Here is a 25,566-nt window from a genome sequence, read left to right on the forward strand (position 1 = left end):
AGATGGTCATATCAGAGATAGGAAAAAGAGTGGACAATGTGGAAGAACAAGAAATAATCGTAGAAATGGAAGTAGAGGACTTAAAAGAGAAATTAGAAGAATCTAATAAAAAAGTTAGAGGCACAAGAGCTGTTAGCTCAGAAAATAGATATAATGGAAAACTATAATAGAAGAAATAATATAAAGATAGTGGGCCTTAAGGAAGATGAAGAAGGCAAGAATATGAGAGAATTTATAAAAGATTGGATCCCCAGTGTCCTAGGAAGACCAGAATTACAGGAAGAAATGGAAATAGAGAGGGCACATAGAACATTAGCCCCGAAACCACAACCGCAGCAAAAACCAAGATCCATTTTAGTAAAATTCTTAAGATATACAACAAGAGAAAATATATTGGAGAAAGCAATGAAGAAAATAAGAGAAGACAAAAAGCCACTGGAATACAAAGGTCAAAAAAATTTTTTCTATCCAGACACAAGTTTTGAACTCCTGAAGAAGAGGAAGGAGTTCAATACAGCAAAAACGATCCTATGGAAAAAAGGATATAAGTTTATGTTAAACTACCCAGCGGTACTTAAAATAGTTATTCCAGGGCAACAAAACAGACTATTCTTGGATCCGGCGGAAGCACGAAAATTTGCAGAACAACTACAAAACAAGCAGAGAGATGAAGACATGTAATGAGAGTAAAAATGACCACGAACTATATGTATGTGTGTATATGGGTATATATATATATATATGTGTGTGTGTGTGTGTGTGTATATATGTAGATGTGTATGTATGTATGTATGTGTGTACATGAGTGTATCTGTATTTAGAGGAAAATATATAGAGTATAGATAAGAATTAATAAGGGAATAAAAGGGAACAGAGGAAATAAGGAGGGAATTAAAAGAGTGACCTTTGTTATATATGAAAATTGAAAACTTTTCCGGGGGGGGCTGGGTGGGGAGGAGTTACGGTCACTGCAAAATCAGTTGACGCTTGTGAGTGAATCCGCAAATCCAAATGGAGAGGGGAGATGGGGTTGCCAAACAAGGGATAAAAGGCAACTCAGGAGGGGGAGGGGAGAATGGGGTTAAAGAAATTTTAGATAGGAGAATAAGGGAAATGTTTGATGTATTAGAAATGTTGTCTTATAAAGTGTTCAAAACAAGAAAGCAGAAATGGATAAGAAGGAAAGGTGATGATGAGGAAACGGAAAGGGAAGATAAACAAAGTATGAAATGGCTACCTTGAACTATATGACTTTAAATATTAACGGAATACATAACCAAATCAAAAGGAAGAAACTGCTAAATTTACTGAAAAAAGAAAAAATTGATATAGCATTTGTGCAAGAAACACATTTAACTGAAATGGAGCATAAGAAAATAAAGAGAGATTGGGTAGGACATGTAACAGCAGCGTCATATCATTCAAAAGGTAGAAGAGTAGCTATATTAATCAGTAAAAATGTACCAATTAAAATAGAAGAGGAAATAATAGATCCAGCAGGGAGATATGTAATGATAAAATGTCAGATATATTCGGAGTTTTGGAATTTACTCAATGTATATTCACCTAACGAAGAAGATCAAAAATTTATGCAAGATATTTTTTTGAAGATAGCAGACACGCAAGGGAACATATTAATAGGAGGGGATTTCAACCTTAATTTGGATTCAAATATGGATAAAACTGGGAAAAAAATTAACAGAAAGAACAAAGTAACCAAATTTATAATTAAATCGATGCAAGAAATGCAACTTTTGGATATATGGAGGAAACAACATCCAAAGGAAAAGGAATATTCATATTATTCGGGTAGACATAAAACATACTCAAGAATAGACCTATTCCTGTTATCAGCTCGTATGCAAGACAGAGTAAGAAAAACAGAATATAAAGCTAGAATATTATCGGACCATTCACCCTTGATATTGACAATAGAGTTAGAGGACATCCCTCTAACTCTATGGAGATGGAGATTAAACTCCATGATACTTAAAAGGCAGGATTTTAGAGAATTAATTGAAAGACAAATTAAAATGTACTTTGAAATAAATACAGAATCAGTGTAAGATAAGTTTATACTATGGGACGCAATTAAAGCGTTCATCAGAGGGCAAATAATAAGTTATGTAACCAAGATGAAGAGGACTACAATCAGGAAACAGAGCAGTTGGAAAGGGAAATAGTAAATATAGAAAAAGAATTAGCAATGAAGGAAGACACAACTAAAAGAAGAGAATTGGCAGATAAAAAAATAAAATATGAAACACTACAAACATATAAGGTGGAGAAGAACATAATGAAGACAAAACAGAAATATTATGAACTAGGGGAAAAAACGCACAAAATTCTAGCATGGCAGCTTAAGACAGAACAAACTAAGAGAATGGCATTGGCATCAAGGAAAAAAGGCAAACAAATCACATATAATCCAACGGAGATTAATGAAAACTTCAGAGAATTCTATGAACAATTATACCAAACTGAAAATGAAGGGAAAGAAGACAAAATAGATGAATTTTTAACTAAAATTGAACTACCAAAATTACAAATAGAGGAACAAAATAAATTAACAGAACCATTTGAAATAGTAGAAATACAAGAGATAATAAAAAAACTACCAAATAATAAAACTCCAGGAGAGGATAGATTCCCAATAGAATTCTATAAAACATTTAAAGATTTATTAATTCCTCCCCTGCTGGAAGTAATCAACCAGATTGACAAAACACAAAGCTTACCAGATTCATGCAAAACAGCAATAATTACAATAAAACCAAAGACAGGGAAAGATCCACTCACACCAGCATCATATAGACCAATATCATTACTTAACACAGATTATAAGATAATAGCTAAACTATTAGCAAACAGATTAGCCGATTATGTACCTAAAATGGTAAATCTAGACCAAACTGGATTTATTAAAAAAAGACGAACAACAGACAATATTTTTAAATTTATTAACTTAATTCATGCAGTAGAAGGGAGTAAAGCACCTACAGTAGCAGTTGCTTTAGACGCAGAGAAGGCCTTTGACAGAGTAGAATGGAATTATTTATTCAAAGTATTGCAAAAATTCAGTTTACCAGAGAAGTATATTAATTGGATTAAAGCATTATATAAGGGGCCATTGGCGAAAGTGACAGTAAATGGATATATATCAAAGCAATTTAATTTAAGCAGATCAACAAGGCAGGGATGCCCACTATCACCCTTATTGTTCGCGTTAGCTATAGAACCACTAGCAGAATTGATAAGAACAGAAAATAAAATAAAAGGGATAAAAATAAAAGACAAGGAATATAAAATCAGTTTATTTGCAGATGATGTTATAGTATACTTAACAGAACCAGAATTGTCAATAAAAGAATTACATAAGAAATAGAAGGAATATGGAGAAGTGTCGAGTTATAAGATTAACGCAAATAAAAGTGAAGCAATGCCAATGAATAATGCGGATTTCTCAAAATTTAAGAAGGAATCACCATTCAGATGGCAAATGCAAGCAATAAGATACCTAGGTATACAAATAAATAAAAACCTCGGCCATCTATATAAACTCAATTATTATCCACTAATGAAAAAATTACAGGACGATTTAGAGCGTTGGAAAGATTTACCACTAACACTAATAGGAAGGATAAACTGTATTAAAATGAACATTTTCCCAGGGATACAATACCTATTTCAGGCATTGCCAATATACTTGACAGAGAAATTCTTCAAGGAGATAAAGAAAATAATAAGGAAATTTTTATGGAAAGGGGGGAAACCGAGGATAGCACTAGATAAATTAACAGAATGGTATAAACAAGGAGGCTTACAACTGCCAAACTTTAAAAATTATTATAGAGCCGCACAATTAAGATACCTATCAGATTTTTATCAAACAAGGGAAAAGCCAGATTGGACTAGATTAGAATTAGATAAAGTAGGGGAAAAGATACCTGAACACATATTATATAAATGGGATGAAAAATTGGTACAACGTAGGAGTTCTCCAGTATTACATCATCTGCTCAATATTTGGAAGAAGATTCGTGTAGAAAGGAATAAAACAAATTATCAATTACCAAAACTAATACTGATGCAAAATCAGTTAGTCCCTTTTACAATAGATAACCTTTCCTTTAAAGAATGGGAGAAAAAAGGGATCAAAAGAATAGAAAATTGTTTTTCAGGAAATAAATTACTATCCTTTGAACAAATGAAGGATAAATATAATATTACTCAAGATACAGTGTTGGCATACTACCAACTGAGATCCTACTTGAAGGACAAATTGGGAAGCAGTCTGAGGTTACCAGAGGGAAGTAATTTTGAATATGTGATTACAGATACAATGATAATCAAAATATTTATAACAAATATGTATATTAAATGCAAGAAAAGGAGAATGAGGAAACAAATGGTAAAACTAAACAAAAATGGGAACAAGATTTAAACATAAAGATAAAGAAGGAAACATGGGAGAAGTTATGCTCTGGAACTATGAGAAATACAATAAACACGAGGTTACACAGGCTATACATTACACCTCAAAAGTTAAATAAATGGGACCCAACAGTATCTGACAGATGTTTTCGTTGTAAAAAAGAAATGGGAACAACAATTCATGCAATCTGGACATGTGAGAAAGTAGAAAAATTTTGGGAAGATCTAAACCAGATATTAAATAAAATAACAGAAAACAATATACCAAAAAACCCAGAGATCTTCCTCCTAAGTAACATAAAAAACAAAGAATTTGGACTTGATTTGGATGGTGCACAAAAAAGATTTGTTAAGATAGCTCTAGCCGTAGCAAAAATATGTATTATGTCAACCTGGAAATTAGAAGATAATTTGAGAATACAACAATGGTATATAGAAATGAATAAATGTATTCCATTATAAAAAATAACATATAATTTAAGAAATAATATTGAAATATTTGAACAAATATGGGAGCCATACATGAAACACAATAGAGAAAACCTACCGGGGACATCTACCAAAGAAAATTCTTTCTTTGGCTTGGCTTCGCGGACGAAGATTTATGGAGGGGGTAAAAGTCCACGTCAGCTGCAGGCTCGTTTGTGGCTGACAAGTCCGATGCGGGACAGGCAGACACGGTTGCAGCGGCTGCAGGGGAAAATTGGTTGGTTGGGGTTGGGTGTTGGGTTTTTCCTCACCACCTAAAATAACGAAAGGAGAAAGAAATGAAAAGAATTGACTCAGTGGAATTTCTTGTTTATTTTTATTGAATGACAACATTGTTTGACTGGTTTAATGTATCTTAGATTCTGTACTTTAAATGAATGGGGGGGAGGTAGGGAGGGTGGGATGGGAGGAGGGAGGGGGGAGAAAATGACACTGTATATATTTGAAAAGGAAAATGTATGTATCTTGGTCAATGTGGTTTATGGTGTGAAAAATAAAAAATAAAAAAAAAGAGTAGATGCAGAGTTGTTGTTTCCACCCCCCCCCCCCCCCCCCCCAGAAAATGCCTCAAAATAAGGACCCAGAAATTCAGGACTGACATGGAAGTAACTAGTTCACGCAAAGGATTTTTAGATATGATGAAAATTAAAAGATATGGGGTAGTGCAGAGATAAAATATCAACACTGATCCTACTGAAGGGCCTATACCTGCTTCAGAGTTCTGTGTCTATAACATTTAACTAATGATTTATCATGAATGGTTTTGGGCCCCCCAAAATTAAAACATTTATTCTCTCGTTCAAATGTAATCATTTTATTTTCCTTTTTTTATTTTTCACACCATAAACCACATTAACCATGATACACACTTTTTCCTTTTCAAACATATACAGTCTCATTTTATTTTCCCATGGAGTTTTTGTCATCTTCTGCACCCCTACCATATTGTGCATTTGACCAAGTTTTGACTCCAGTGTTTGCTCTATTCTATTGTTCTACTGTTGGCAGCAATTCCTTCAGTTTCCCAGCCCATTTTCTCCTCATCACTCAACACTACCTAACCTTGCAGTCAATCATTTGATCAATTGTTGATGTTTTTGTTTAAAACACTTCAGGATAATTTTATGCATCAAAGATGTTCCCTTTTTAATTTTATAATCTTTTTTAAATTTATTTAGGCATACAGCACAGTAGCAGGCCCTTCTGACACAAGAAGTTTAGAAATTACAAAAATAATCACAAGTTATCTCTAAGGAACAAATTCGGTGTGCAGTGTTGCAACTATTAATGTTTATTTTACAAATTATTTTATGTAATTTTTTGGACTCTATTTGGATATACTGTCATATGATGTTGTCAGACAAATAAATCTCCGAATCATGGGTCCTCTACCGGCATCACCTACGGCTCCTAGAACGCTTCCACCAGCGTTGTCTCCGCTCCATCCTCAACATCCATTGGAGCGCTTTCATCCCTAACGTCGAAGTACTCGAGATGGCAGAGGTCGACAGCATCGAGTCCACGCTGCTGAAGATCCAGCTGCGCTGGGTGGGTCACGTCTCCAGAATGGAGGACCATCGCCTTCCCAAGATCGTGTTATATGGCGAGCTCTCCACTGGCCACCGTGACAGAGGTGCACCAAAGAAAAGGTACAAGGACTGCCTAAAGAAATCTCTTGGTGCCTGCCACATTGACCACCGCCAGTGGGCTGATCTCGCCTCAAACCGTGCATCTTGGCGCCTCACAGTTCGGCGGGCAGCAACCTCCTTTGAAGAAGACCGCAGAGCCCACCTCACTGACAAAAGGCAAAGGAGGAAAAACCCAACACCCAACCCCAACCAACCATTTTTCCCCTGCAGCCGCTGCAACCATGTCTGCCTGTCCCGCATCGGACTTGTCAGCCACAAACGAGCCTGCAGCTGACGTGGACATTTTACCCCCTCCATAAATCTTCGTCCGCGAAGCCAAGCCAAAGAAATCATCAATAGATTGTCCTACAATTCAACTCCTTGCCCTTTAAATTATGAAATATTGCTTTAATTAACACATTTCTTGCTGTATCTGAATGATATATATCTGCCTTTGTTTTATATTCTTTATTGCAATGAATCTTACTAGTTGTGGTAAGTTCTTACCTCAGGATCCATCACTGTGTAAGGATTCAAAATAAATTTCTCAACTAGCTGCAGACAGTGACTGTCAGTGATTTGGTGCTGCTTCCTAACTGGGCTTAGACCTGCATTACTGAACCATGAGGCAGTAGCTACCACCATGCCATGAATTTTGGATGCAGAGTCTCCTGCTGAAAGTTGCCTGAGACTGGAAAATAGTAAAATAAAAATGACTCCTACCAATCAATTTTCTACTTTGTCGTGAAAATAAATCATCTAATTTTATAGTTCAAATAAGCATAATACGTTACCTAGATTTAATTTCAGGGAACCATTTTAATATATTGCACATTAATCATGATTTAATTATGTCGATCAAAAGCATGGAATTTGGCACCTTAGAACTAGTTAGTGTTACTTTGCGTTAATAGGATTTTTTGCCTTCATTCATTTATGTACAAGAAAAATTAAATGTAAACATTTTTTTGAGTTTCATGCTAATTTACTAAGTTCCTCAATGTATCCTAACGAGTTCAATTTTAATATATCCTAAAATGACTTTGTTGGAATGTTTACAAACTTGCCCTTTTTCAAACAGCATAGTTCATTTGAACTGTATTTAAATATAAGATAATTGTAACCACTTTTTTTTACTCCATCACAATGCTATTTATCCTTTGGATAGAAAATAATTTTCTTAATGCACTTGGGAAACAAAAAAAAACAGATTTAGCAATAGCAGTTTTCTGCTTCACTGCCTTTGAGAGAAGACACAGTTCAACTCCTTTCAGTTAAGTTTTTATTTTGTCTGTGCAGCTGAGAAATGGACTGAAGATGCCCCAGAGAACCTAGCACAGATCTCTCAGCAAGTCTCCAGGTGCCTGCTAGCAGTTGTTAAGAAAAAACTGAGAGATTTAATTTGGGTAACGGAATTCATCTTTGCAGAATTCCTAAATCATTATCCAAAAATTTGAGATGCAGAATAAAATTAGCTCTTGTGGAATTTATGTGAAGGGAAAAAAGTTTTTTGACATATGCACAGATGATACAACTTCACATTACAGAAAATTGTGTAATTTTTGAGGAATTTAGCCACTTGCCCAGTGTACAAGGTCACCAGTAACATTATGTTCCTAACATCGATCAAAAATGATAAAATTCACATTGAAAATATTTGAAGGGTAGATATAAACTAGGTAAATAAGGAATGGAGCAATGAGGTTAAGATACAAAATCATGGTTGCATGATCCAGCCTTTAAATCAAATATCAGTCATTTATTTGCAAACTGTAATAATTATGGTTTAGTTTGCATCATTTATTTACTTTAGGATTCATTGCACCTCATGATGCAAGTCAATATGTGAGATTCTTGAATCAATTTAAATCCAGAGGTAAATCTCACTGATTATGTCCTGCATTCCCAGGGAGGGGGAAAAATGTTGAGCTTGTAAAGTAAAAAGATGACTGATACAGACCAAGAAATCAAGTTCCCTGTTGAGAATTCAATACTGTACCCAGATGAAAAATGAGATGGTGTTCCTCAATTGTGCATTGGGCCTCACTGTGGCAGTTCAGAATGAAGTTGGATGAGGAATTAGCGACCGGGAATAGGAAGCTCAGGGTCATCTCTGCTGACTGAAAGCTGGTATTTCATAAAGCAATCATTCAACATACATTTGATTTCTCCAGTCCATAGAAAATCACATTGTGATCTCCAAACACAGAACACCAAGTTGGAAGAGCAAGTGAATCACTGCTTCACCTGGAAAGACTGTTTGATTCCTTGGATGGTGGAAAGGGATGATGTGAAAGGACAAATGCTGCAATACCTGTGGTTGCAAGAAAAAGTGCAACTTAACCCGCATTTTCTATTTATGTTTTAGAATCGTTAGGGGAATAGATACTGTTCTCTGCACTTTGTGAGTCCTAAAGACTCTGTTGAAATCTCTGTATCAAGGTTAAAAGAAATGAAATCCCCTGTTGCTGTGGTCTATGTGGCACCATCAGCATGGGACTCTAATCTGTTGGCAAAATAAGCAAGCTGGTAGTGTGGAGTACAATTTAATTAACTCTAAATGGATTTTCAAGATTTGTACAAGTTAACAGTCTGTTTTGGATCTGGTATTGTGCAGCAAGAAAGGATTGATTAAAATCTGATAGCAAGGGGCCTCAGGGGAACTGTGATTATTATGATAAAATTTTATATAAAGATTGAAAATGATTAAATTCCGTCTGAAATCAAGGTCTTGAATCTGAATAAAGCAAATGATGCATGTTGGACCCTGTAGGAGATTGGAAAACTATATTAAAGCTTATGATAATAGACAACAAATGGGTAACATTTAAAGAATTATCACATTGTTTAAAAGTATATTTCCCATTAAGGTATAAAAGCACAGCAATAAAGTTGATCCAGCTTACAAGAAATTAAAGATAGTATTAGATCAATGGAAGAGGTGCAATTAAAACAGTAAGCCTGAGGATTTGGGGAGGGGATGGAATCAAAAGGAAAAGAGGACCAATAATTAATAAGGAAAAGAAAAGTAAATTATCTAACAAGAAATGAAGAAACTTCTGCTGTGTTTGTTTAGATGTACAAAAAAATTATCTTAGTTTAATGGCAAAAGAAATCAAGGTAGCAGTTTGCAAGAATTGAGAGAACAAAGGGTGACAGACTTGAAGGGGTAGTGGGACGATGCAGGTTGAGAATGATCGTAAATAGTTGTTATGATTGAGCATATTATTGAGAATAGGGTTGAAAGAGCAACAAGAGAATCTTGTAGTAACTTGAGATTGGAGAAATGCATGAGGATGAAGAGGAAAAACTGGAAAATCTACAGGTTTTGGGGAACTCAGCCAGTCTTTTCAGCATCCATAAAAAGCAAAGATATATTGCTAACGTTTCGGGCCTGAGCCTTCTTCAAGGAATAGGCAGAATTCTGATTTTTGACTGTAATTTGTCTGAAGCTCTCCTATAAACGTTATTGTAGAGTCTACAGCATGGAAACAGGTCGCTCGACCCAACTTGTCTGTACTGACCAAGCTAGTCCTATCTACCTGCGTTCAACCCATATCCCTGTAATCCTTTTCTATCCATGGAGCTGTCTAAATTTGTTTTAAAAATTACACTTTACCTGCCGCTACTACTTGCTCTGGCAGTTTGCTCTGGATATCCACTACCCCACAGATCTCTTTTAAACCTTTTCCTCTCACACTGAATCTCTGTCCTCTAGCTTTAGTTTTCCATACCTGGGGAAAAAGATTGATTATTTTCCTTATAAACCTCTAAGGTTTCCTCTATCCCAGGGAGAAAAACTCCAGCTTCTTCAAATAATTCGATCTAACTAATCCTGATAATATTCTTGTAAATCTTTTCTGCACCCTTTCCATCTTAATTCCTGCTCTTTTCTCTTATGAACTCATGATTGTGGTCAAGTTCGGCTCCAACACAATCCATAATTTGCTGACAGCAACACTATTATTGGTCAAATAACAGTAAATAATGAGTCAGGTAGAGAATCTGATTGGGAGTTGCCAGAACATCAATCGTACTCTCAACACCACCAAGATGAAGGAGCTTACTGTGGTTTTTAGGATGAGGAGGCCGAAGGGACCAGCACCTGTTGATGAGGTGGAGAGGGATTTTTTTTCTGGGAGTTCATATATCAGAAGCAAATTTGAGGCAACCTTAAAGAAGACACACAAATGCATCTACTTTCTAAGAAATGTGAGGAGAGTTGGCATGTTGTCAAATACTCTTTCAAACTTCTACAGGAGCACTGTGGGAAGTACAGTATTAACTGGTTACATCGTAGCCTGGTTTGGTACTTCGAGTGCCAAGGCACATTCACTGAAGACATCTATGTGAAGTACTTCCTCAAGAAGGTATCATCAGGCAAGCAAGCAAGACTGCAGATGCTAGAAAACTGGAGCAACATATAAAACAGGAACTCAATGGGTCATCTCAAAATGCTTCTTGATCCTCTAAGTTTCTCCAGTGTTTAGTGCGTTGAGTCAACATTATAAAGAAGGCCTTCACAACTTTTTCTCAATACTATTTTTGGGAAGTAGGTACAAAATCCTGAGGACCATCACCTACTTTCAAGAACTTTTTTTTAACCATTAGCTGACAGGCTTCTGAAAATCCCCCTACTATCCTCATAAACAATAGCACCACCAGTGGCCTGTCTGCCACTTTTTGTTTCTTGAACTAGCTGTTTGGCTGCAGCAATTAAAAATTTAAATGCATATGTACATTGCATAATGTATATGACAATAAATTCATTCAAATTAATGGTATCTTTCCTATTACCAGAACTGCACATAACACTCCAAGTTTGTGAAGAGGTTACCCCATACTAACTTGGAAAAGTTGCTCTAGTTCATGCCAAATGTTAAGTTTATTCCATTAACTATAAGCAAAATCCAGATGTGCTTCACATCAAGTTTGAAAACATTATTGAAAAATTCACTTGTGTTACGAGTCCAGAGGGCCCCAAATCCCAGCAGCAATAGAAATTCACCAAGACAAATGGTTACTTAAACAAAAGTTGCTTTTAATTTTCTTTAAACATAAAAACAGGATCAAACTTTAAATTATTACTAACTTAACTCCCTTCTAATTTTAAGCACATGTGTATGTAATGTGTATATGTTCAGGGAAGTTCTTTGACTCACAGTCTAATCTCACTTCCCATTCCTCCAAATTCACCGGTATCAGGCAATTCTTATTCTGTGCACAGAATTTAACATTTATAAATTTCCACCATGCTCTGGAGCTTAAAAGTAAATGGTTACCACTCAGGAAGGTTCCTGTCGGTTTCAGAGAAATTTGTTGCTCATTGGACACACAAACAAACTGACTTCAGTGTCTTGCTGAAGAAACTTGCCCCATCATGGGTTTTCCAAATGATAACTTCTTCTTCCAGGTCACCACAGAGTTCAGGAGAAACACTCTAGCCAGCCATTTCCTCTTGTAAGGACTACAAGGGTTTTGAACAGGCTGAACTCAGAACTCACAACCTGTCTTCAAAGTGGGGTTTTCAACAAGCCTGCCAGTTTGCCATGTTGCAGCCTCCAAAAGCTACTGCAGAACACAGTTCTCTCTCTCCCTCTCTCTCTCTCTCTCTCTCTCTCCAAGAGAAATCCTGTTTGTTCTTTCCTCTCTCTCTCTCTCTGCTTGTAAAAACTAGAACACCTCCCCAAGGTCCAAACCCAATCCTGAAAAGATCTTATCAGTACTTTGAGCCTGGACTGTTTATTTGCACCTGCTTCTGAAGTTCCTTCCAAAGTAGTTTCATTGTCTTTGCAAAGGCACTGGTGCCTCAATGTCTCACTTTCAACAAAGTGCTTTCATTTTAAATGAGATGCCTTTTATGAAGTGCTACTCTGTGGTGATATACACACTAAACCCCCACAATCTATCTCTTTTAAAGACACACATGTATATATAATATACCCCGTAACACATGTGAAAGTAAGTTTAGATTATCAAAGATTCCCCCTCATGGTGTACTATAGTGATGGGTAATGGAAAGTTGTGATAGCTTTTTATGTACTATAGATCATTCATGCTTTGTCATTACATTAAGCACAGACTAATGATTATACCTTCTTACTTTCCCTGTAGAAATGTTCTCCTTTTCCTCAGGTGCCAATTTTAATACTGTTCCGGTTAACCATTATTGGGGTCTAGATTAAATATACCACTGTTGCTTATTTTGCACTTGTCCCTGTAATAAAAGCATCGTTCATCTAAGAATCTGCTCCTTAGGCACAGTTTGCTTTAAAAATGACTGACCTTTGTCTACTACTACATACATAAATGCGCCACACCTGTGTGCTGTATGCTTTTAGGCCTCCTTTTAATACAGCCACAATAAGATGATTGCACTGTGACAGGTGGTTGCTCTGGGACCAGTGACTGAGCAAAAGGTTTTTGTTTGGAGAAGCTTCACTACATAGTCTTTGAACAGCCTGCTGATGTTAATGTAAGTGCAGATCTACATAGGTGGAGTTGAGAAAATCATTCGACTCTCATTGCTTGGTTTGTAAACGTTTCTTGATAGCAATATACAAGGTGTGAATTTGCTACAAATCAAATTGAAAAGAGATTCAGTTAATTGACACAGCAAGCTGCATTCTATGGTTTATATAGAAGAATGTCACTTCCCCATGCTGCAATCAATAATGAATCCTTGTAGAGCACAGGAATAAAGATGCTTTCACAAGTATTTTCCACCATTACCCCATGTGAATTTAAGCTGTCGCTTTCATTATATCTCATGACAGATTAACAATGTTGTTGCAATTGAATAGGTTGTCAAGATGATTCTGTCATTCATTTGGTTTGATGTTTCCAGGTACAGCCTCTTCAAATGCGGGCGACAAATTTGCTCACTTTTTGAGAGATTATTTAAAAATTAATCCAAAAAATCTCAAAAGTAGACAAATGTTATTTGTTAAATCCTTGATAAATGTTGGAGTCGAGTTGATGATCTTTTCAGTTGCACACTGCCATGTTAAACTCTGGATTGCTTGCCAAACAAATAAATCCAATTTTTTTTTTAAATGAATAGTTTTTTTAAATTTTCAACAATTTTTCTGAACTTGTTGATCATTTTATGTTGACTTCTACCCTACAAATTACTGAGAGGACTATCTCAGCACTTACACTGAGAGGGTGTCATTAAAGAGGCCCAAATCTACGTATATTTTCCAATTTTTAATATTTAATTGGAAAATTGTGTGACACTTTGAACATTTTCACTTGTGATATTTATGGTGTCCCTTTAAAGTGCTGGCAGGTACCTGCCTTTTGTTGAATTGGCACAATTATCGTAGTGGCTTAGTGCAACCATGGATTGAATCCCGTGCTGCCTCTAAAGAGTTTGTACGTTCTTCCTGAGTCTGCGTGGGTTTCCTTTGGGTGCTCTGGTTTCCTCCCAAAGTTCAAAAGGTACCATTGGTCAATTGGGTGTAATTGGGTGGCACGGGCTCATAGTCCAAAGAGGCCTGTTACTGTGCTGTATGTCTAAATGTAAAACCTAAATTTAAAATTTAAATCTCAAATATTCAAAAAATTGTATAGCAAAATACTAAAGATTTAGTATTGTGATTTAGCTCACAAAGCATTGTGCATTTTATCAAGTGGTTGATCTGAATGTTGAGCTTGAGTGAATTGATCCCTAAATCAACAATTTGCAATGTGAATATCAGCCACAGGTGCAGTTATCTAGTTATTGGTATCATGCTTCATTTATTTCCCAATATGGAAATAGCAACACATTCAACTTTGACACAAACCTGCAAGATTTGATCTTTGATTCTCGTTGCTTCTGCTGCTTTGATTATAGAAAATACCCAAGAATAGTAGGGTAAGAACCATCCAAATGTCAATCTTCAAATTTTTGGTGATTCTGTTCCATCATGATCTTGAATTAAAAAAATGAATTATCATTTGAAAATTGATTTGTATTGGGAGAAATAAGTCTATATCTAGACTATTTGCCATATTACCTGATGTATTTTTTTTAAATTTATTAATGCTTCACATTTCCAATCCAGTAGTACATGTTTCCCTGGATTATGTGCTGAATCTCCAACCAGAAGGCATTAACATCAACTTTTCTGGTTTCTACTAACCTGCTCTCCTCTTCCCCCTCCCTCCTTCCCTTCCCCTTTCCAGTTCTCCTTCCTCCCTTCCCCCTTCCTTCACCTAACCACCCCTCCTCCCCTTGATCACTGCTGTCCCCTCCCTCCCTTCTCCACCTCCTGTACCTCCACCTCCTGCCTTTGCAACCACACCTTTCCCCCCCCCCACCCTCCCCACTCCTTTGCTTGGATGCCTGCCGACATTTTTCTGTACCTCGATGAAGAGCTCAAAATGTCGGTTATGTATTTTTCTTACCTTTGCTATATAAAGGATACTGCTTGACCTGCTGAGTTTCTCCACTATTGTGTATGTGTCTATGGGAGCTACTTTATCTCAGTAAAACTATGCCCTTGTGCGTGGTTAGGACGAGGAAATATGTGGCTTAAGGTCTAAAAAAATTGGGGAAAAATGAATTTTTTTTCTATATTCAGTGTGCAAAGGTAGCCAAAAAAAGGATATGTCACCATTTGAACTTGACCTCATCTAGCTGATAATATTTTTGTAATTGTTTTCCAGATTGACCAACACAAACATTATTCACAGAACTCCAGAGTGGACTTTAATTGCAGTTGTGCTGCTGTCGGTGTAAGTGTTAACAATGTTATTTTTGTTTAGAGGTTGTGATAATATGTCCTTGAAAAGAGTTAAGATTGGGTAAATGATTAGTAGAGTCCAAGAATGGGGTTTAAAAGGGTGAAGACTTCACCTTTATCAATAATCCATTAAAGAACATAGACGGTGATGGATTTTGCTGTAATCACTATAGAAATTAGATAGAATAACGTAAGATAGTTCATGGGTAAAGTGCACGTACGAAAGATTTTTATTTTAGAAAATTAAGTAACTTTGATATTTTTCATTATATGAAATTCTAGAATTTTTTCCACTCTGTTGTCATGGATTTGGTCTTATTTATTCCAGCCTGTGGTCTTGAAAACCAATACCCATTTTATGATTAATCTCTTTTTTTTTTGAGACATTTTATCTAGGCTCAACTACATCCTCAACTAATGTTTTCCAGTCTTTGCTTATTTTAGTAACCACTAGTTTGTCCAAATTGAAGCTGTCAAGGAAAACTGTAATCCCTTTTCTCTAAAAGGTGCGGTTCTGGGTTTTTGTGTACAGAATAGTTCATAATACTTTAAAATGATGTTACTGTTATATTGATAAATATATTTATATTATATCTAGATGCATAAAAGTCCAGTTGAGGGAAAATCCGAAATAAACAAGAATAAGTCTCTAAAACAGATTTTTATTGTTGAATTATAATTGAATCAACTAAGCTTTAAGAATGAGATTCATAATATTGCAGCATATAAGCATTAAGTATATTTTTGTAATACAGAATTCTGAAAATTGCTTAATCATAAATCACTGTATTTGGCCAATGTAATATAGTGAAACCTCATTAGAACGCGATTCGTTAATCCGCGGAATTGGTTATAGTGCGGGTGTCTGTGGACCCCAAACATTGATTTTAGGATGCCTGGTTAACAGCCACAAACTCAAAAATGGACACTCATGACTCATTTACAAGATGTGTATGTTAATATGTGGAGTTTAAAGGTCTTATTATAGGGTTTGAGTCACAGTATTCTGTTTTCCTGCTTCCTGAATCATGACATGTATGCATCTGTTCCGTGACTTGGCTGTAACGTTGTATGAAATCTTGGCCCCAACTACTGCGTTCTAACGAGGTTTTACTGTAATTGTTTTGTTTATTTGTAAAAATAGGACAATTGCATATGTATACTGTTTTCTGCACGTTGGTTAATGTTCTACTCATCAAGTTTATTGACATCTAATTGCATGAGTACAAGCTGATGAAATAGCAAAATACAGTGCAAGTTATGTAGACACACAAACAGATATAGCACATACAGACAAACAATACATATGCAGGACAAGTATTCACATATACAAATAAATAAATATTTTTTTTAATATAAAAGTCTTGGGAGGATAATGTAAGCAGTTCCTTTGGTCATGCAGCAATCTTGCTGTCTGTGGGAAGAAGCTGTTCCTCACCCTGGTGGTGCTGGGTCTGATACTTCTGTATCTCTTTTTTGACAGGAGTAGCTGAAAGGTGGTGTGTGGGGATGGAATGGGTGTCTTCAATGATTCAGACAACCATCCTGGTATATCACGTTGGTTTGGGGGGGGGGGAGGAGGGGGGAATGGAACCTAGTTATCCTCTGCCACTCTTATAGTCCTGTGGATTGACTTCCTATCCATTTCTCTGCAACAACTATACCACATTGTGATTGTAGGCGGACAGGAAGCTCTCAATAGAGTTCTTGTAGAAGGTTGACAAGATGTTGGCCAGGGCCTTGCCTGTTTGTCTTTTCAGGATGTGCAGTTGGTGGTGCACCTTCCTGATAGGTGAAGAGATGTTGTGTGTCCACAATAGGTTAATAGACAAAATGGTGGCCAGGGCCTTTCCTGTTTGTCTTTTCAGGAAGTGCAGTTGGTGGTGCACCTTCCTGATAGGTGAAGAGATGTTGTGTGTCCACAATAGGTTACTAGACAAGATGGTGGCCAGGGCCTTTCCTGTTTGTCTTTTCAGGAAGTGCAGTTGGTGGTGCACCTTCCTGATAGGTGAAGAGATGTTGTGTGTCCACAATAGGTTACTAGACAAGATGGTGGCCAGGGCCTTGCCTGTTTGTCTTTTCAGGAAGTGCAGTTGGTGGTGCACCTTCCTGATAGGTGAAGAGATGTTGTGTGTCCACAATAGGTTACTAGACAAGATGGTGGCCAGGGCCTTTCCTGTTTGTCTTTTCAGGAAGTGCAGTTGGTGGTGCACCTTCCTGATAGGTGAAGAGATGTTGTGTGTCCACAATAGGTTACTAGACAAGATGGTGGCCAGGGCCTTGCCTGTTTGTCTTTTCAGGAAGTGCAGTTGGTGGTGCACCTTCCTGATAGGTGAAGAGATGTTGTGTGTCCACAATAGGTTACTAGACAAGATGGTGGCCAGGGCCTTTCCTGTTTGTCTTTTCAGGAAGTGCAGTTGGTGGTGCACCTTCCTGATAGGTGAAGAGATGTTGTGTGTCCACAATAGGTTACTAGACAAGATGGTGGCCAGGGCCTTGCCTGTTTGTCTTTTCAGGAAGTGCAGTTGGTGGTGCACCTTCCTGATAGGTGAAGAGATGTTGTGTGTCCACAATAGGTTACTAGACAAGATGGTGGCCAGGGCCTTGCCTGTTTGTCTTTTCAGGAAGTGCAGTTGGTGGTGCACCTTCCTGATAGATGAAGAGATGTTGTGTATTCACAATAGGTTACTAGACAAGTGAAACTCCAAGAAACTTGCTGCTTTTCACTCTCTCCACTACAGAGTTATTGTTGTGTAGTGGAGGGTGGTTCTTCCTGGTCCTCCTGAAGTCCTCTTTTAAGAAACTATAAAGCTTAGTTCAAGTAAGTTTGTGGAGTAAAATTAAAATAGTGACACTATTTCATCAATTAATCATATAGTGGTAAACTTACAAAGTTGTCCTGATACGTGAGGGTTTAAGAAATGCATGCTAGTTGCACATTACAAGCTTGCTGGTCATTTTACAAATGTTTTGCCCTTTTCATAATGATGCTATATTTCTCTTTGCCGTTTATTTGCTGAATTTGCATATTAATCTGGATACAGTTTAAGTGGGTCCATGGTCAGTGTTGGCAATTTAATGCCAGAAATTGCTGAATAAAGCCTAAATAATTGTGAATACTGGAAGAAACTCCACTCCAGTTGAGAATAAGAGCTGGTACAGAGATACGTGAATCTACAAATGTAAGGAACATAAATTATGAATTATAATTAGATGCATTCAGAGTCTAGAGAAAAAAATTATAGGTGAGAATGAATAACAACAATTGCTTGTTATGGTAACATCTGTGGCATTATTTTGAGACAACAGCCATATAATGCATTGGTGATACAGATTTCTGGTAACCTAGCTAGAGGAAGGATATCAATAAGTTAGAAGGGATGCAGAGGAGGTTCACTGGGATGTTACTGAGGATTTGAGTTATAGAGAGAGGTTTCAGTAGCATGTAGGAGGCTAAGGGGGTGACAGAGAGTTATAAAACTATGAGGGATATGGATAAAGGGATTGCTCACAATCTATTCCTAGTTTAGATTAATCTAGAACTAGAGGGCATAGTTTAAGGTGAAGGGGAATGGATTTGACCCAGAGGTTAGTCCATATCTCGAATGAGCTGCCAGAGTAAATTATAAAGGCAAGTACAATTATAACATTCAAAAGGCATTTGGATGGATACATGGATCAAAAAGGCCAAGAAGGAGAGGGATCAAATGCAAGCAAATGGGAATAGCTCAGAAGGCTAACTTGGTCAGTATGGACTAGATGGGCCAAAAGGCCACTTCCACACTGTATGACTCTGTAGACCATTAATCTTACACAGTTAGATGGAATCTGCTGAACACTTGAGATAACTCCAGTTCCACTGTCACCCATATTTTAATGTTCACAAGATCACAAGACAAAGGTACAGAAGCAGGCCACTAGGCCCATCGAGACTGTTCTGTAAAACTGCACTAAACCACTCTACACTAGTTCCAATTTCCGGCTTTTTCCCCATATCCCTTGCTGCCCTCACTAATGAGATACTTGTCTATTTCTTGTTTAAATACTCCCAGTGATCTGGCTTCCACTGCTGTATGCGGGTGTGAGTTTCACAGATCCACAACCCGCTGGCTAAAGAAGTTCTTTCTAATCTCTGTTTTATAGGATAGCCTCTCATTTTCAGGCTATGACCCCTTGTCCTGATTCACCCACCAAGGGAAACATCTTACCTGCATCCATCCTATCTAAACCTTTCAAATTACGAAAAGCCTCTATGAGATCTCCTCTCACTCTCCTATACTCCAATGAATACAACCCAAGAGCTGCCAAACGCTCCGCATACGTTAGCCCCTGCATTCCGGGAATCATCCTAGTAAATCTCCTCTTCACCCTCTCCAACAACATCACATCCTTATAAGATAGGGAGCCCGAAACTGCACACAATACTCCAAATGAGGCCTCACCAGTGTCCCATAGAGCCTCATCAACACCTCTTTACTCTTGTACACTATTCCTCTTGAAATGAAGGCCAACATAGCATCCGCTTTCTTCACTACCAATTTCACCTGGTCATTAATTTTTAGGTTTCCTTGCATGAGGACACCCGGGGCCCTTTGAGCATCTGAGGTGTGAATTTTCACCCCATTCAAATAGTATTCTGCCTGTTTGTTTCCACTGCTGTACATTTCTCTATGTTAAATTTCATCTGCCATAATTTTGCCCAGTCTCCTAATCTATCTATAACCTTCTGCAACTTTAATGTTGAGAGATCATGGACAGCATTGACTTGCGGTCTCATGGTATTTTATATTGGTGGAAATAATTGCAGCCTTGGATCACTGTTACTTTAGTTAATGAAACAAAACTGTTCACTCTCTGCCTAATCACAGCTAAAATTCTGTGTCTGCAATAAATGAATCTTCCCTTTTAAAGAAACCACTGGTGGTTTTTAATGTACTGTCAGAATAATAAAGTTTCATCAAGGTTGAAGCCTTCAAACCGTTTGGGTATTTTCAACTTGAATTATAGAATTGTAGAAATCTTACTTGAGGCTGCACCATGATTCTCTTTGGACCTGCCAGATCAGTGGAACTTCTTGGGTGGAGATGTTCTTAGTCGACGTTTGCAGGTCAAAATATGCTGCAGGCTATCTTCACAGCATCCTCAGCATTGCATTTCCTATCCTTGATATTGCTTCAGTCTGACATTTTATTTCATTTTTCCTGTCCCAGGGAAGAAGTATTAGTGAAGGCTTCAGTAAGTCTTGCCTCTATGTTATAAAACCAGCTACTTTTCAAATGAGTCATTAAATCAGAACATCAAAATTAACTTTGCTAGAATGCTTTGATATAAATTTTTAATCGACTGTAAGAACAAATCTTTTGTCATTTTTACTACTAACTTATATGGCTGAATGGCTAATTTGTGAAACAGATCTTATGAATTTTTAAAATTTTCTAAAACAAATTTCATGGCATTCATTGGTAGCCATTGAACAGCAGTATTTCAAATTTCTGTAAATTTAGGCATTTAATGTTTTTACACACTTGAATAGGTTTTGTAAAGCATCAGCAAACAGAAATTAAGTCATGCTAGTATTTGTTTTGTTCACTGCTGTGATTTCAGCCATGACCAGTTATAAAATAACATATTTAGATCCAGAAAACAATCAAGGTACTGCTGAATGCAGTTCTTTATAGTTTTTACTGATTGTTACTTTGCACTTTATATGTGCCGACAAACTTTATTTTGGAGCTTGCATTAATCTAGTAAAAAGCTTTATAAATTCCATGTATCAAGTATTTATTTGTCACCAATGCAAATTTCAAAGTCCCTTCTGGATCTGCATCCATATATAAATAGAGTGAGCAATATGCAAGACCAAATGATAGAGATTAATACATCTTTCAATATCGTGGTACTATAAAATGTTTTTTTTTCCCTCAATGCTTAACATTGGTAGAATTCCTGCTGTACATGCATTATACACCCTAGGCGAAAGCTAATGGAAAGCTTTCAAGTGCTTATCCTGGAAAATATCTTGGCTAATTTTTTTTGTCTCAAATGTCTGATGGCAATGAAATGTGGTCAATTTTGCCAACAGAGCTTCGATTTTAATCCTCCAAGATTTTCACCTAAAAGCTTGAGCGTGGTTGTGCTGTACTGGGAGTAGAGTGTTGGCTTTGGGACGTACCCTTGAAACATGGTTCATATGATGTGGATCACAAGACAAAAGCAATCAGTCATTTCAGTTAATTCTGGTGTTCGAAGATATACACAAGAGGCAATGTTCAACTGACATACACGGTTTCCGAATAGATTCCAGGATGATCTCAATTGCAGGATGTTCTTTGTTTAACACTATTTTCTGTGTGTAAGATGCAAGATAAAGGCTATGTAATTTAAGTACTCTACAAGGAAAATATCAAAATTCAATTTTAGTCTGAAGATTTTTTAAATGCCCATAACCAGGCAATTAAAAACAATCTATTTCTCATTGTGCATCTTGTATTGGCCCAGGTATTTTTGCAATGTCATATGCTAAAATTACTATAGATAGCTTATTCTATATATAATGCTACATAAATAATTTGAATACACTCACTGTAGGCTTACAGATGAAGTTGAAACATTTTCCCAATGATCTAATAAATAATTTTGTGATGGAGTGTCTTTACTGAAGGGATAGGGAGTAGCTGCTTGAACAGCAGAAGAAGAGTGGAGAAGTGGAATAAACAACTGCCATTTGTAAAACCTAATGCAGATTTGAATGTTCTGAATGGCTTTCTAAGTGCTGGACTGTTGTTTGATTTTCTGTTTCTAAATAGTGACCAGAATCTTCAAAGAATTGTCTGCATACAAGTGCCCTCCATAATGTTTGGGGCAAAAATACTTTTTTCCATTACTTTCCCCTGTGCTCCACAGTTTTAAATTTGTAATCAAACAATTCACATGCGATTAAAATGCAAAAAAGACTTTATACATTTTGCTTTGACCATGTAGAAATTACAGCATTTATTATACATAGTTTCCCCACTTCAAGGCACCATAATGTTTAGGACATTTGGCTTCACAGGTGTTTGTGAGTACTCAGGTATGTTTAATTGCTTCATTGGTGCAGGTATAAGAGAGCTTCTAAGCTTTTGATTACATTTGGAGTCTGTAGTTGCCATTCTTCAACACGAGGACCAGAGTTGTACCAGTGAAAGTCAAGAAGCCATTATAAGGCTGAAAAATAAGAATAAAACAAGGAGAGACATCCCCAAACCTTAGAACTACCAAACTCAATTGTTTGGAACAGCATTAAGAAGGAAGAAATCTTAAAGGCTTAAAGGAACTGGTAGGCCGAGGAAGACTCCACTGCCTGATGACAGAAGAAATAACATAATGAAGAAAAATCCCCACACGCCTGTCCAACAGATGAGAAACACTCTTATGAAGGCAGGTGTGGATGTGTTCAATGACAACTGCCTGCAAAAGACTTCCTGAACAGAAGCTATGCTGCAAGATGCAAACCACTAGTTAGCCACAGAGACAGGATGGCAGATTGCAGATTGCCAAGAAGTATTTGAAAGAGCTTGTAAAATTCTGGAAAAGGGTCTTATGGACAGATGAGATCAAAATTAACCTGTGTCAGAGTGACAGCAAGTCAAAATGTGGAGGCATAAAGGAACTGCCCAAGATCCAAAGCATAGCACCTCATTTGTGAAACGTGGTGGGGCTGTTATAGCTTGGGCATGTCTGGCTGCTGCAGGTACTGATGCACTTCTTTATTGATGGTGTAACTGCTGATGGGAGTAGCAAAATGAATTCTGAAGTGTATGGAAACATCTTAACTCCTCAAGTTCAAGCAGATGCCTCCAAAATCATTGGACAGTGCTTCATCCTACAGCAAGCCATACTGTTGAAGCAACAAAGGAGTTTTTCAAAGCTTAAAAACTGGAAAATTCTTGAATGGGCGTCAGTCACCCGATCTAAATCCAACTGAGCTTGCCTTTCATACGCTGAAGAGAAATCTTAAGGGGACAAGCCCCCAAAACAAGCAGAGGAGCTGAAGATAGTTGCAGTCGAGGCCTAGCACAGCATCAACAGACAAGATACTCAGCACCTGGTGATGTCTTTGAATCATAAACTTACTTCAAGCAGTCATTGCATGCAAAGGATATGCAACAAAGTACTAAACATGACAACTTTAATCTTCATACCATTGCTAGGTTCCAAATATTATGATGCCCTGAAATGAAGGGGCTATGTATAAAAAGTGCTGTCATTCCTATATGGTCAAATCAAAATGTACACAACTGCCCTTGAATAAAATTTGGAATGTGCACTTTAATCACCTGTGAATTGTTTAATTACAAATTTAAAACTGTGCACAGAGGCCAATTAAGGAAAAAATGTCTTTGTCTCAAACATTATGGAGAGCACTTTAATTAAATTACTGTCAAAAAGGCCTTGAATTTGAGCACGTACAATTCCAAAGCAAAGCATGAGATTAACATGAGCTAGGTAATATAATTTTAAAGGAATTGCAATAGGGTTCCGTGCACAAATCTACTGGTAGAAATATAAATTGTTAAAATGGTTAAAAGCTGAAAAATAGCATTTCATCTGGTGAAAAAAAACAGAAATGCTGGAGGAACTCAACAGGTCTTATAGCTTCCATAGAAGGTAAAGATATATAACTGGCGTTTGGGCCTGAGCCCTTCTTCAAGGTATGAGTAAAAAGCAGGCATGCTCCTGAATTAAAATGCTGAGGGGGAAGGAAAGAAAGAGCAGGGAGGAGCCCAGAACAAAAGACAAATTGGACATAGGAGGGCAGGAGAGTAGGTAGTTCTGTGAATGCATAGCTGGAGAATAGGAGCCGGAAAATTGAAAGAGACATAGGAATAGAAGGGGGTAGGGGAGCTAACAGAAATTGCAGTAGTTGATGTTAATGCCTTTTGTTGGAGTGTGCTCAGAACAACAGAGGTATTTTTCCTCCAATTTGCAGGTGCTCTCAGTCTGGCAATGCATGAGTGAATAGCTCGAGCTGATAGTTGAAGAATGAGAAGGGATCTTGTAGAAACATACAAAATTATAAAAAGGATTGATAAGATGGAGGTAAGTAAGTTGTTTCCAATGGTAGGGGAGACCAGAACTAGGGGACATAGCCTCAAGATTCAGGGTAGTAGGTTTAGGTCAGAGATGAGGAGGAACTGCTTTTCCCAAAGGGTGGTGAATCTGTGGAATTCTCTGCCTGTTGAAGCAGTGGAGGCCACCTCAGTAATTTAAGACAAGTTGGATAGATTTTTACATAGGAGAATTAAAGGATATGGGAAATAGGCAGGTAGGTGGAGATGAGCCTATCATCAACCATGATTGATTTGAATGGTGACCAGGCTTGATGGGCCGGATGGCCTACTCCTTATGTTTTTATATTGTCTCAGCATTGATGGCCAGGAATTTAGGCCTGTAATTTCTATTCACTTGAATTACCTTCTGAAATACTTACTTTGCAATATCTCCCAGCCACACCATCCCCGCCTTAGCCCTTCCTCCCTTAATGTTTCATTTGAGTTTTGTTACCTAATGTCCTAATATCTGCTTTTTTCTCAAATTTTATCTGAAAATGTTTTGCTGTACAATGGGAGACTTGCTAATTGAAGGTGCTATGTAATTCCAAGTTGTCACCAGAACTTGATTTGTCACTTATTTAAAATATAATTATAATTCAGGAATAAATTGAAATGATAATGTACCTTTGAACCTTTAAGTGAATTTTTAGAAGTATATTTAAGGGGATGGCGGTGCTGCTGAAGCTGCAGGTAACAGCAACGTGCCGCTGGTGCCAACCTTGGAGAATGGTGACACAGCATTGCACCAACCGATTCATCCTTCCGGTGCTAATGCCAATGGCTCCATGCAGACTTCAAACGGTCTGTTAAGGAACTGATGGTGTTCTATTTTAAAATACTGTGACGGCGAGGTCTGTGCTCAAGATGGCGGCACCTGTGCTCACCATCGGTCACGGGGAATTGCAGACTCCAGAGAGCAAATGTCCAGTGCAGGACTGAATAAACAGGGAGAAGAAGAAAAAGAAGGAATGACCATACAGGAAAGGTGACCAGCGAGGGCCTCTGCAGCTGAAGGATTCACACAGCCAGGTGACTAACTTGCAGTCAGGGTACCTCACAGATTACTGAAAACTGGCTCATGGGAACCAGGTATCGAAACCTGGATTTGAGAGGGTGCTGAGGGCATGAAGGGCTCCAGAACGGCCTCAGTTACTGAAGGCTTCCAGATCATATTGGAAGTATGGATCT

The 25,566-nt window shown here is 37.4% G+C and overlaps 1 protein-coding gene across 7 annotated transcripts in view; it reads left to right on the plus strand.

Annotated features, from left to right (window-relative positions):
• Positions 1–25,566, plus strand: part of rpap2 (RNA polymerase II associated protein 2) — a 123,668-nt gene that overhangs the window by 49,929 nt on the left and 48,173 nt on the right. For 5 of the 7 annotated variants that reach the window (XM_069939231.1, XM_069939230.1, XM_069939229.1 and 2 more), the window contains exon 10: positions 15,207–15,275. In XM_069939231.1, coding sequence (XP_069795332.1) covers positions 15,207–15,275 — 69 coding nt within the window. Of the gene's footprint in view, positions 1–6,283; positions 6,417–15,206; positions 15,276–15,881; positions 16,807–25,566 lie in introns of those variants that run through there. The other 2 variants (XM_069939234.1, XM_069939233.1) reach the window with 2 other exon arrangements.

This window comes from Narcine bancroftii, chromosome 5, assembly GCF_036971445.1.
Source record: "Narcine bancroftii isolate sNarBan1 chromosome 5, sNarBan1.hap1, whole genome shotgun sequence".
Lineage (NCBI taxonomy): Eukaryota > Metazoa > Chordata > Chondrichthyes > Torpediniformes > Narcinidae > Narcine > Narcine bancroftii.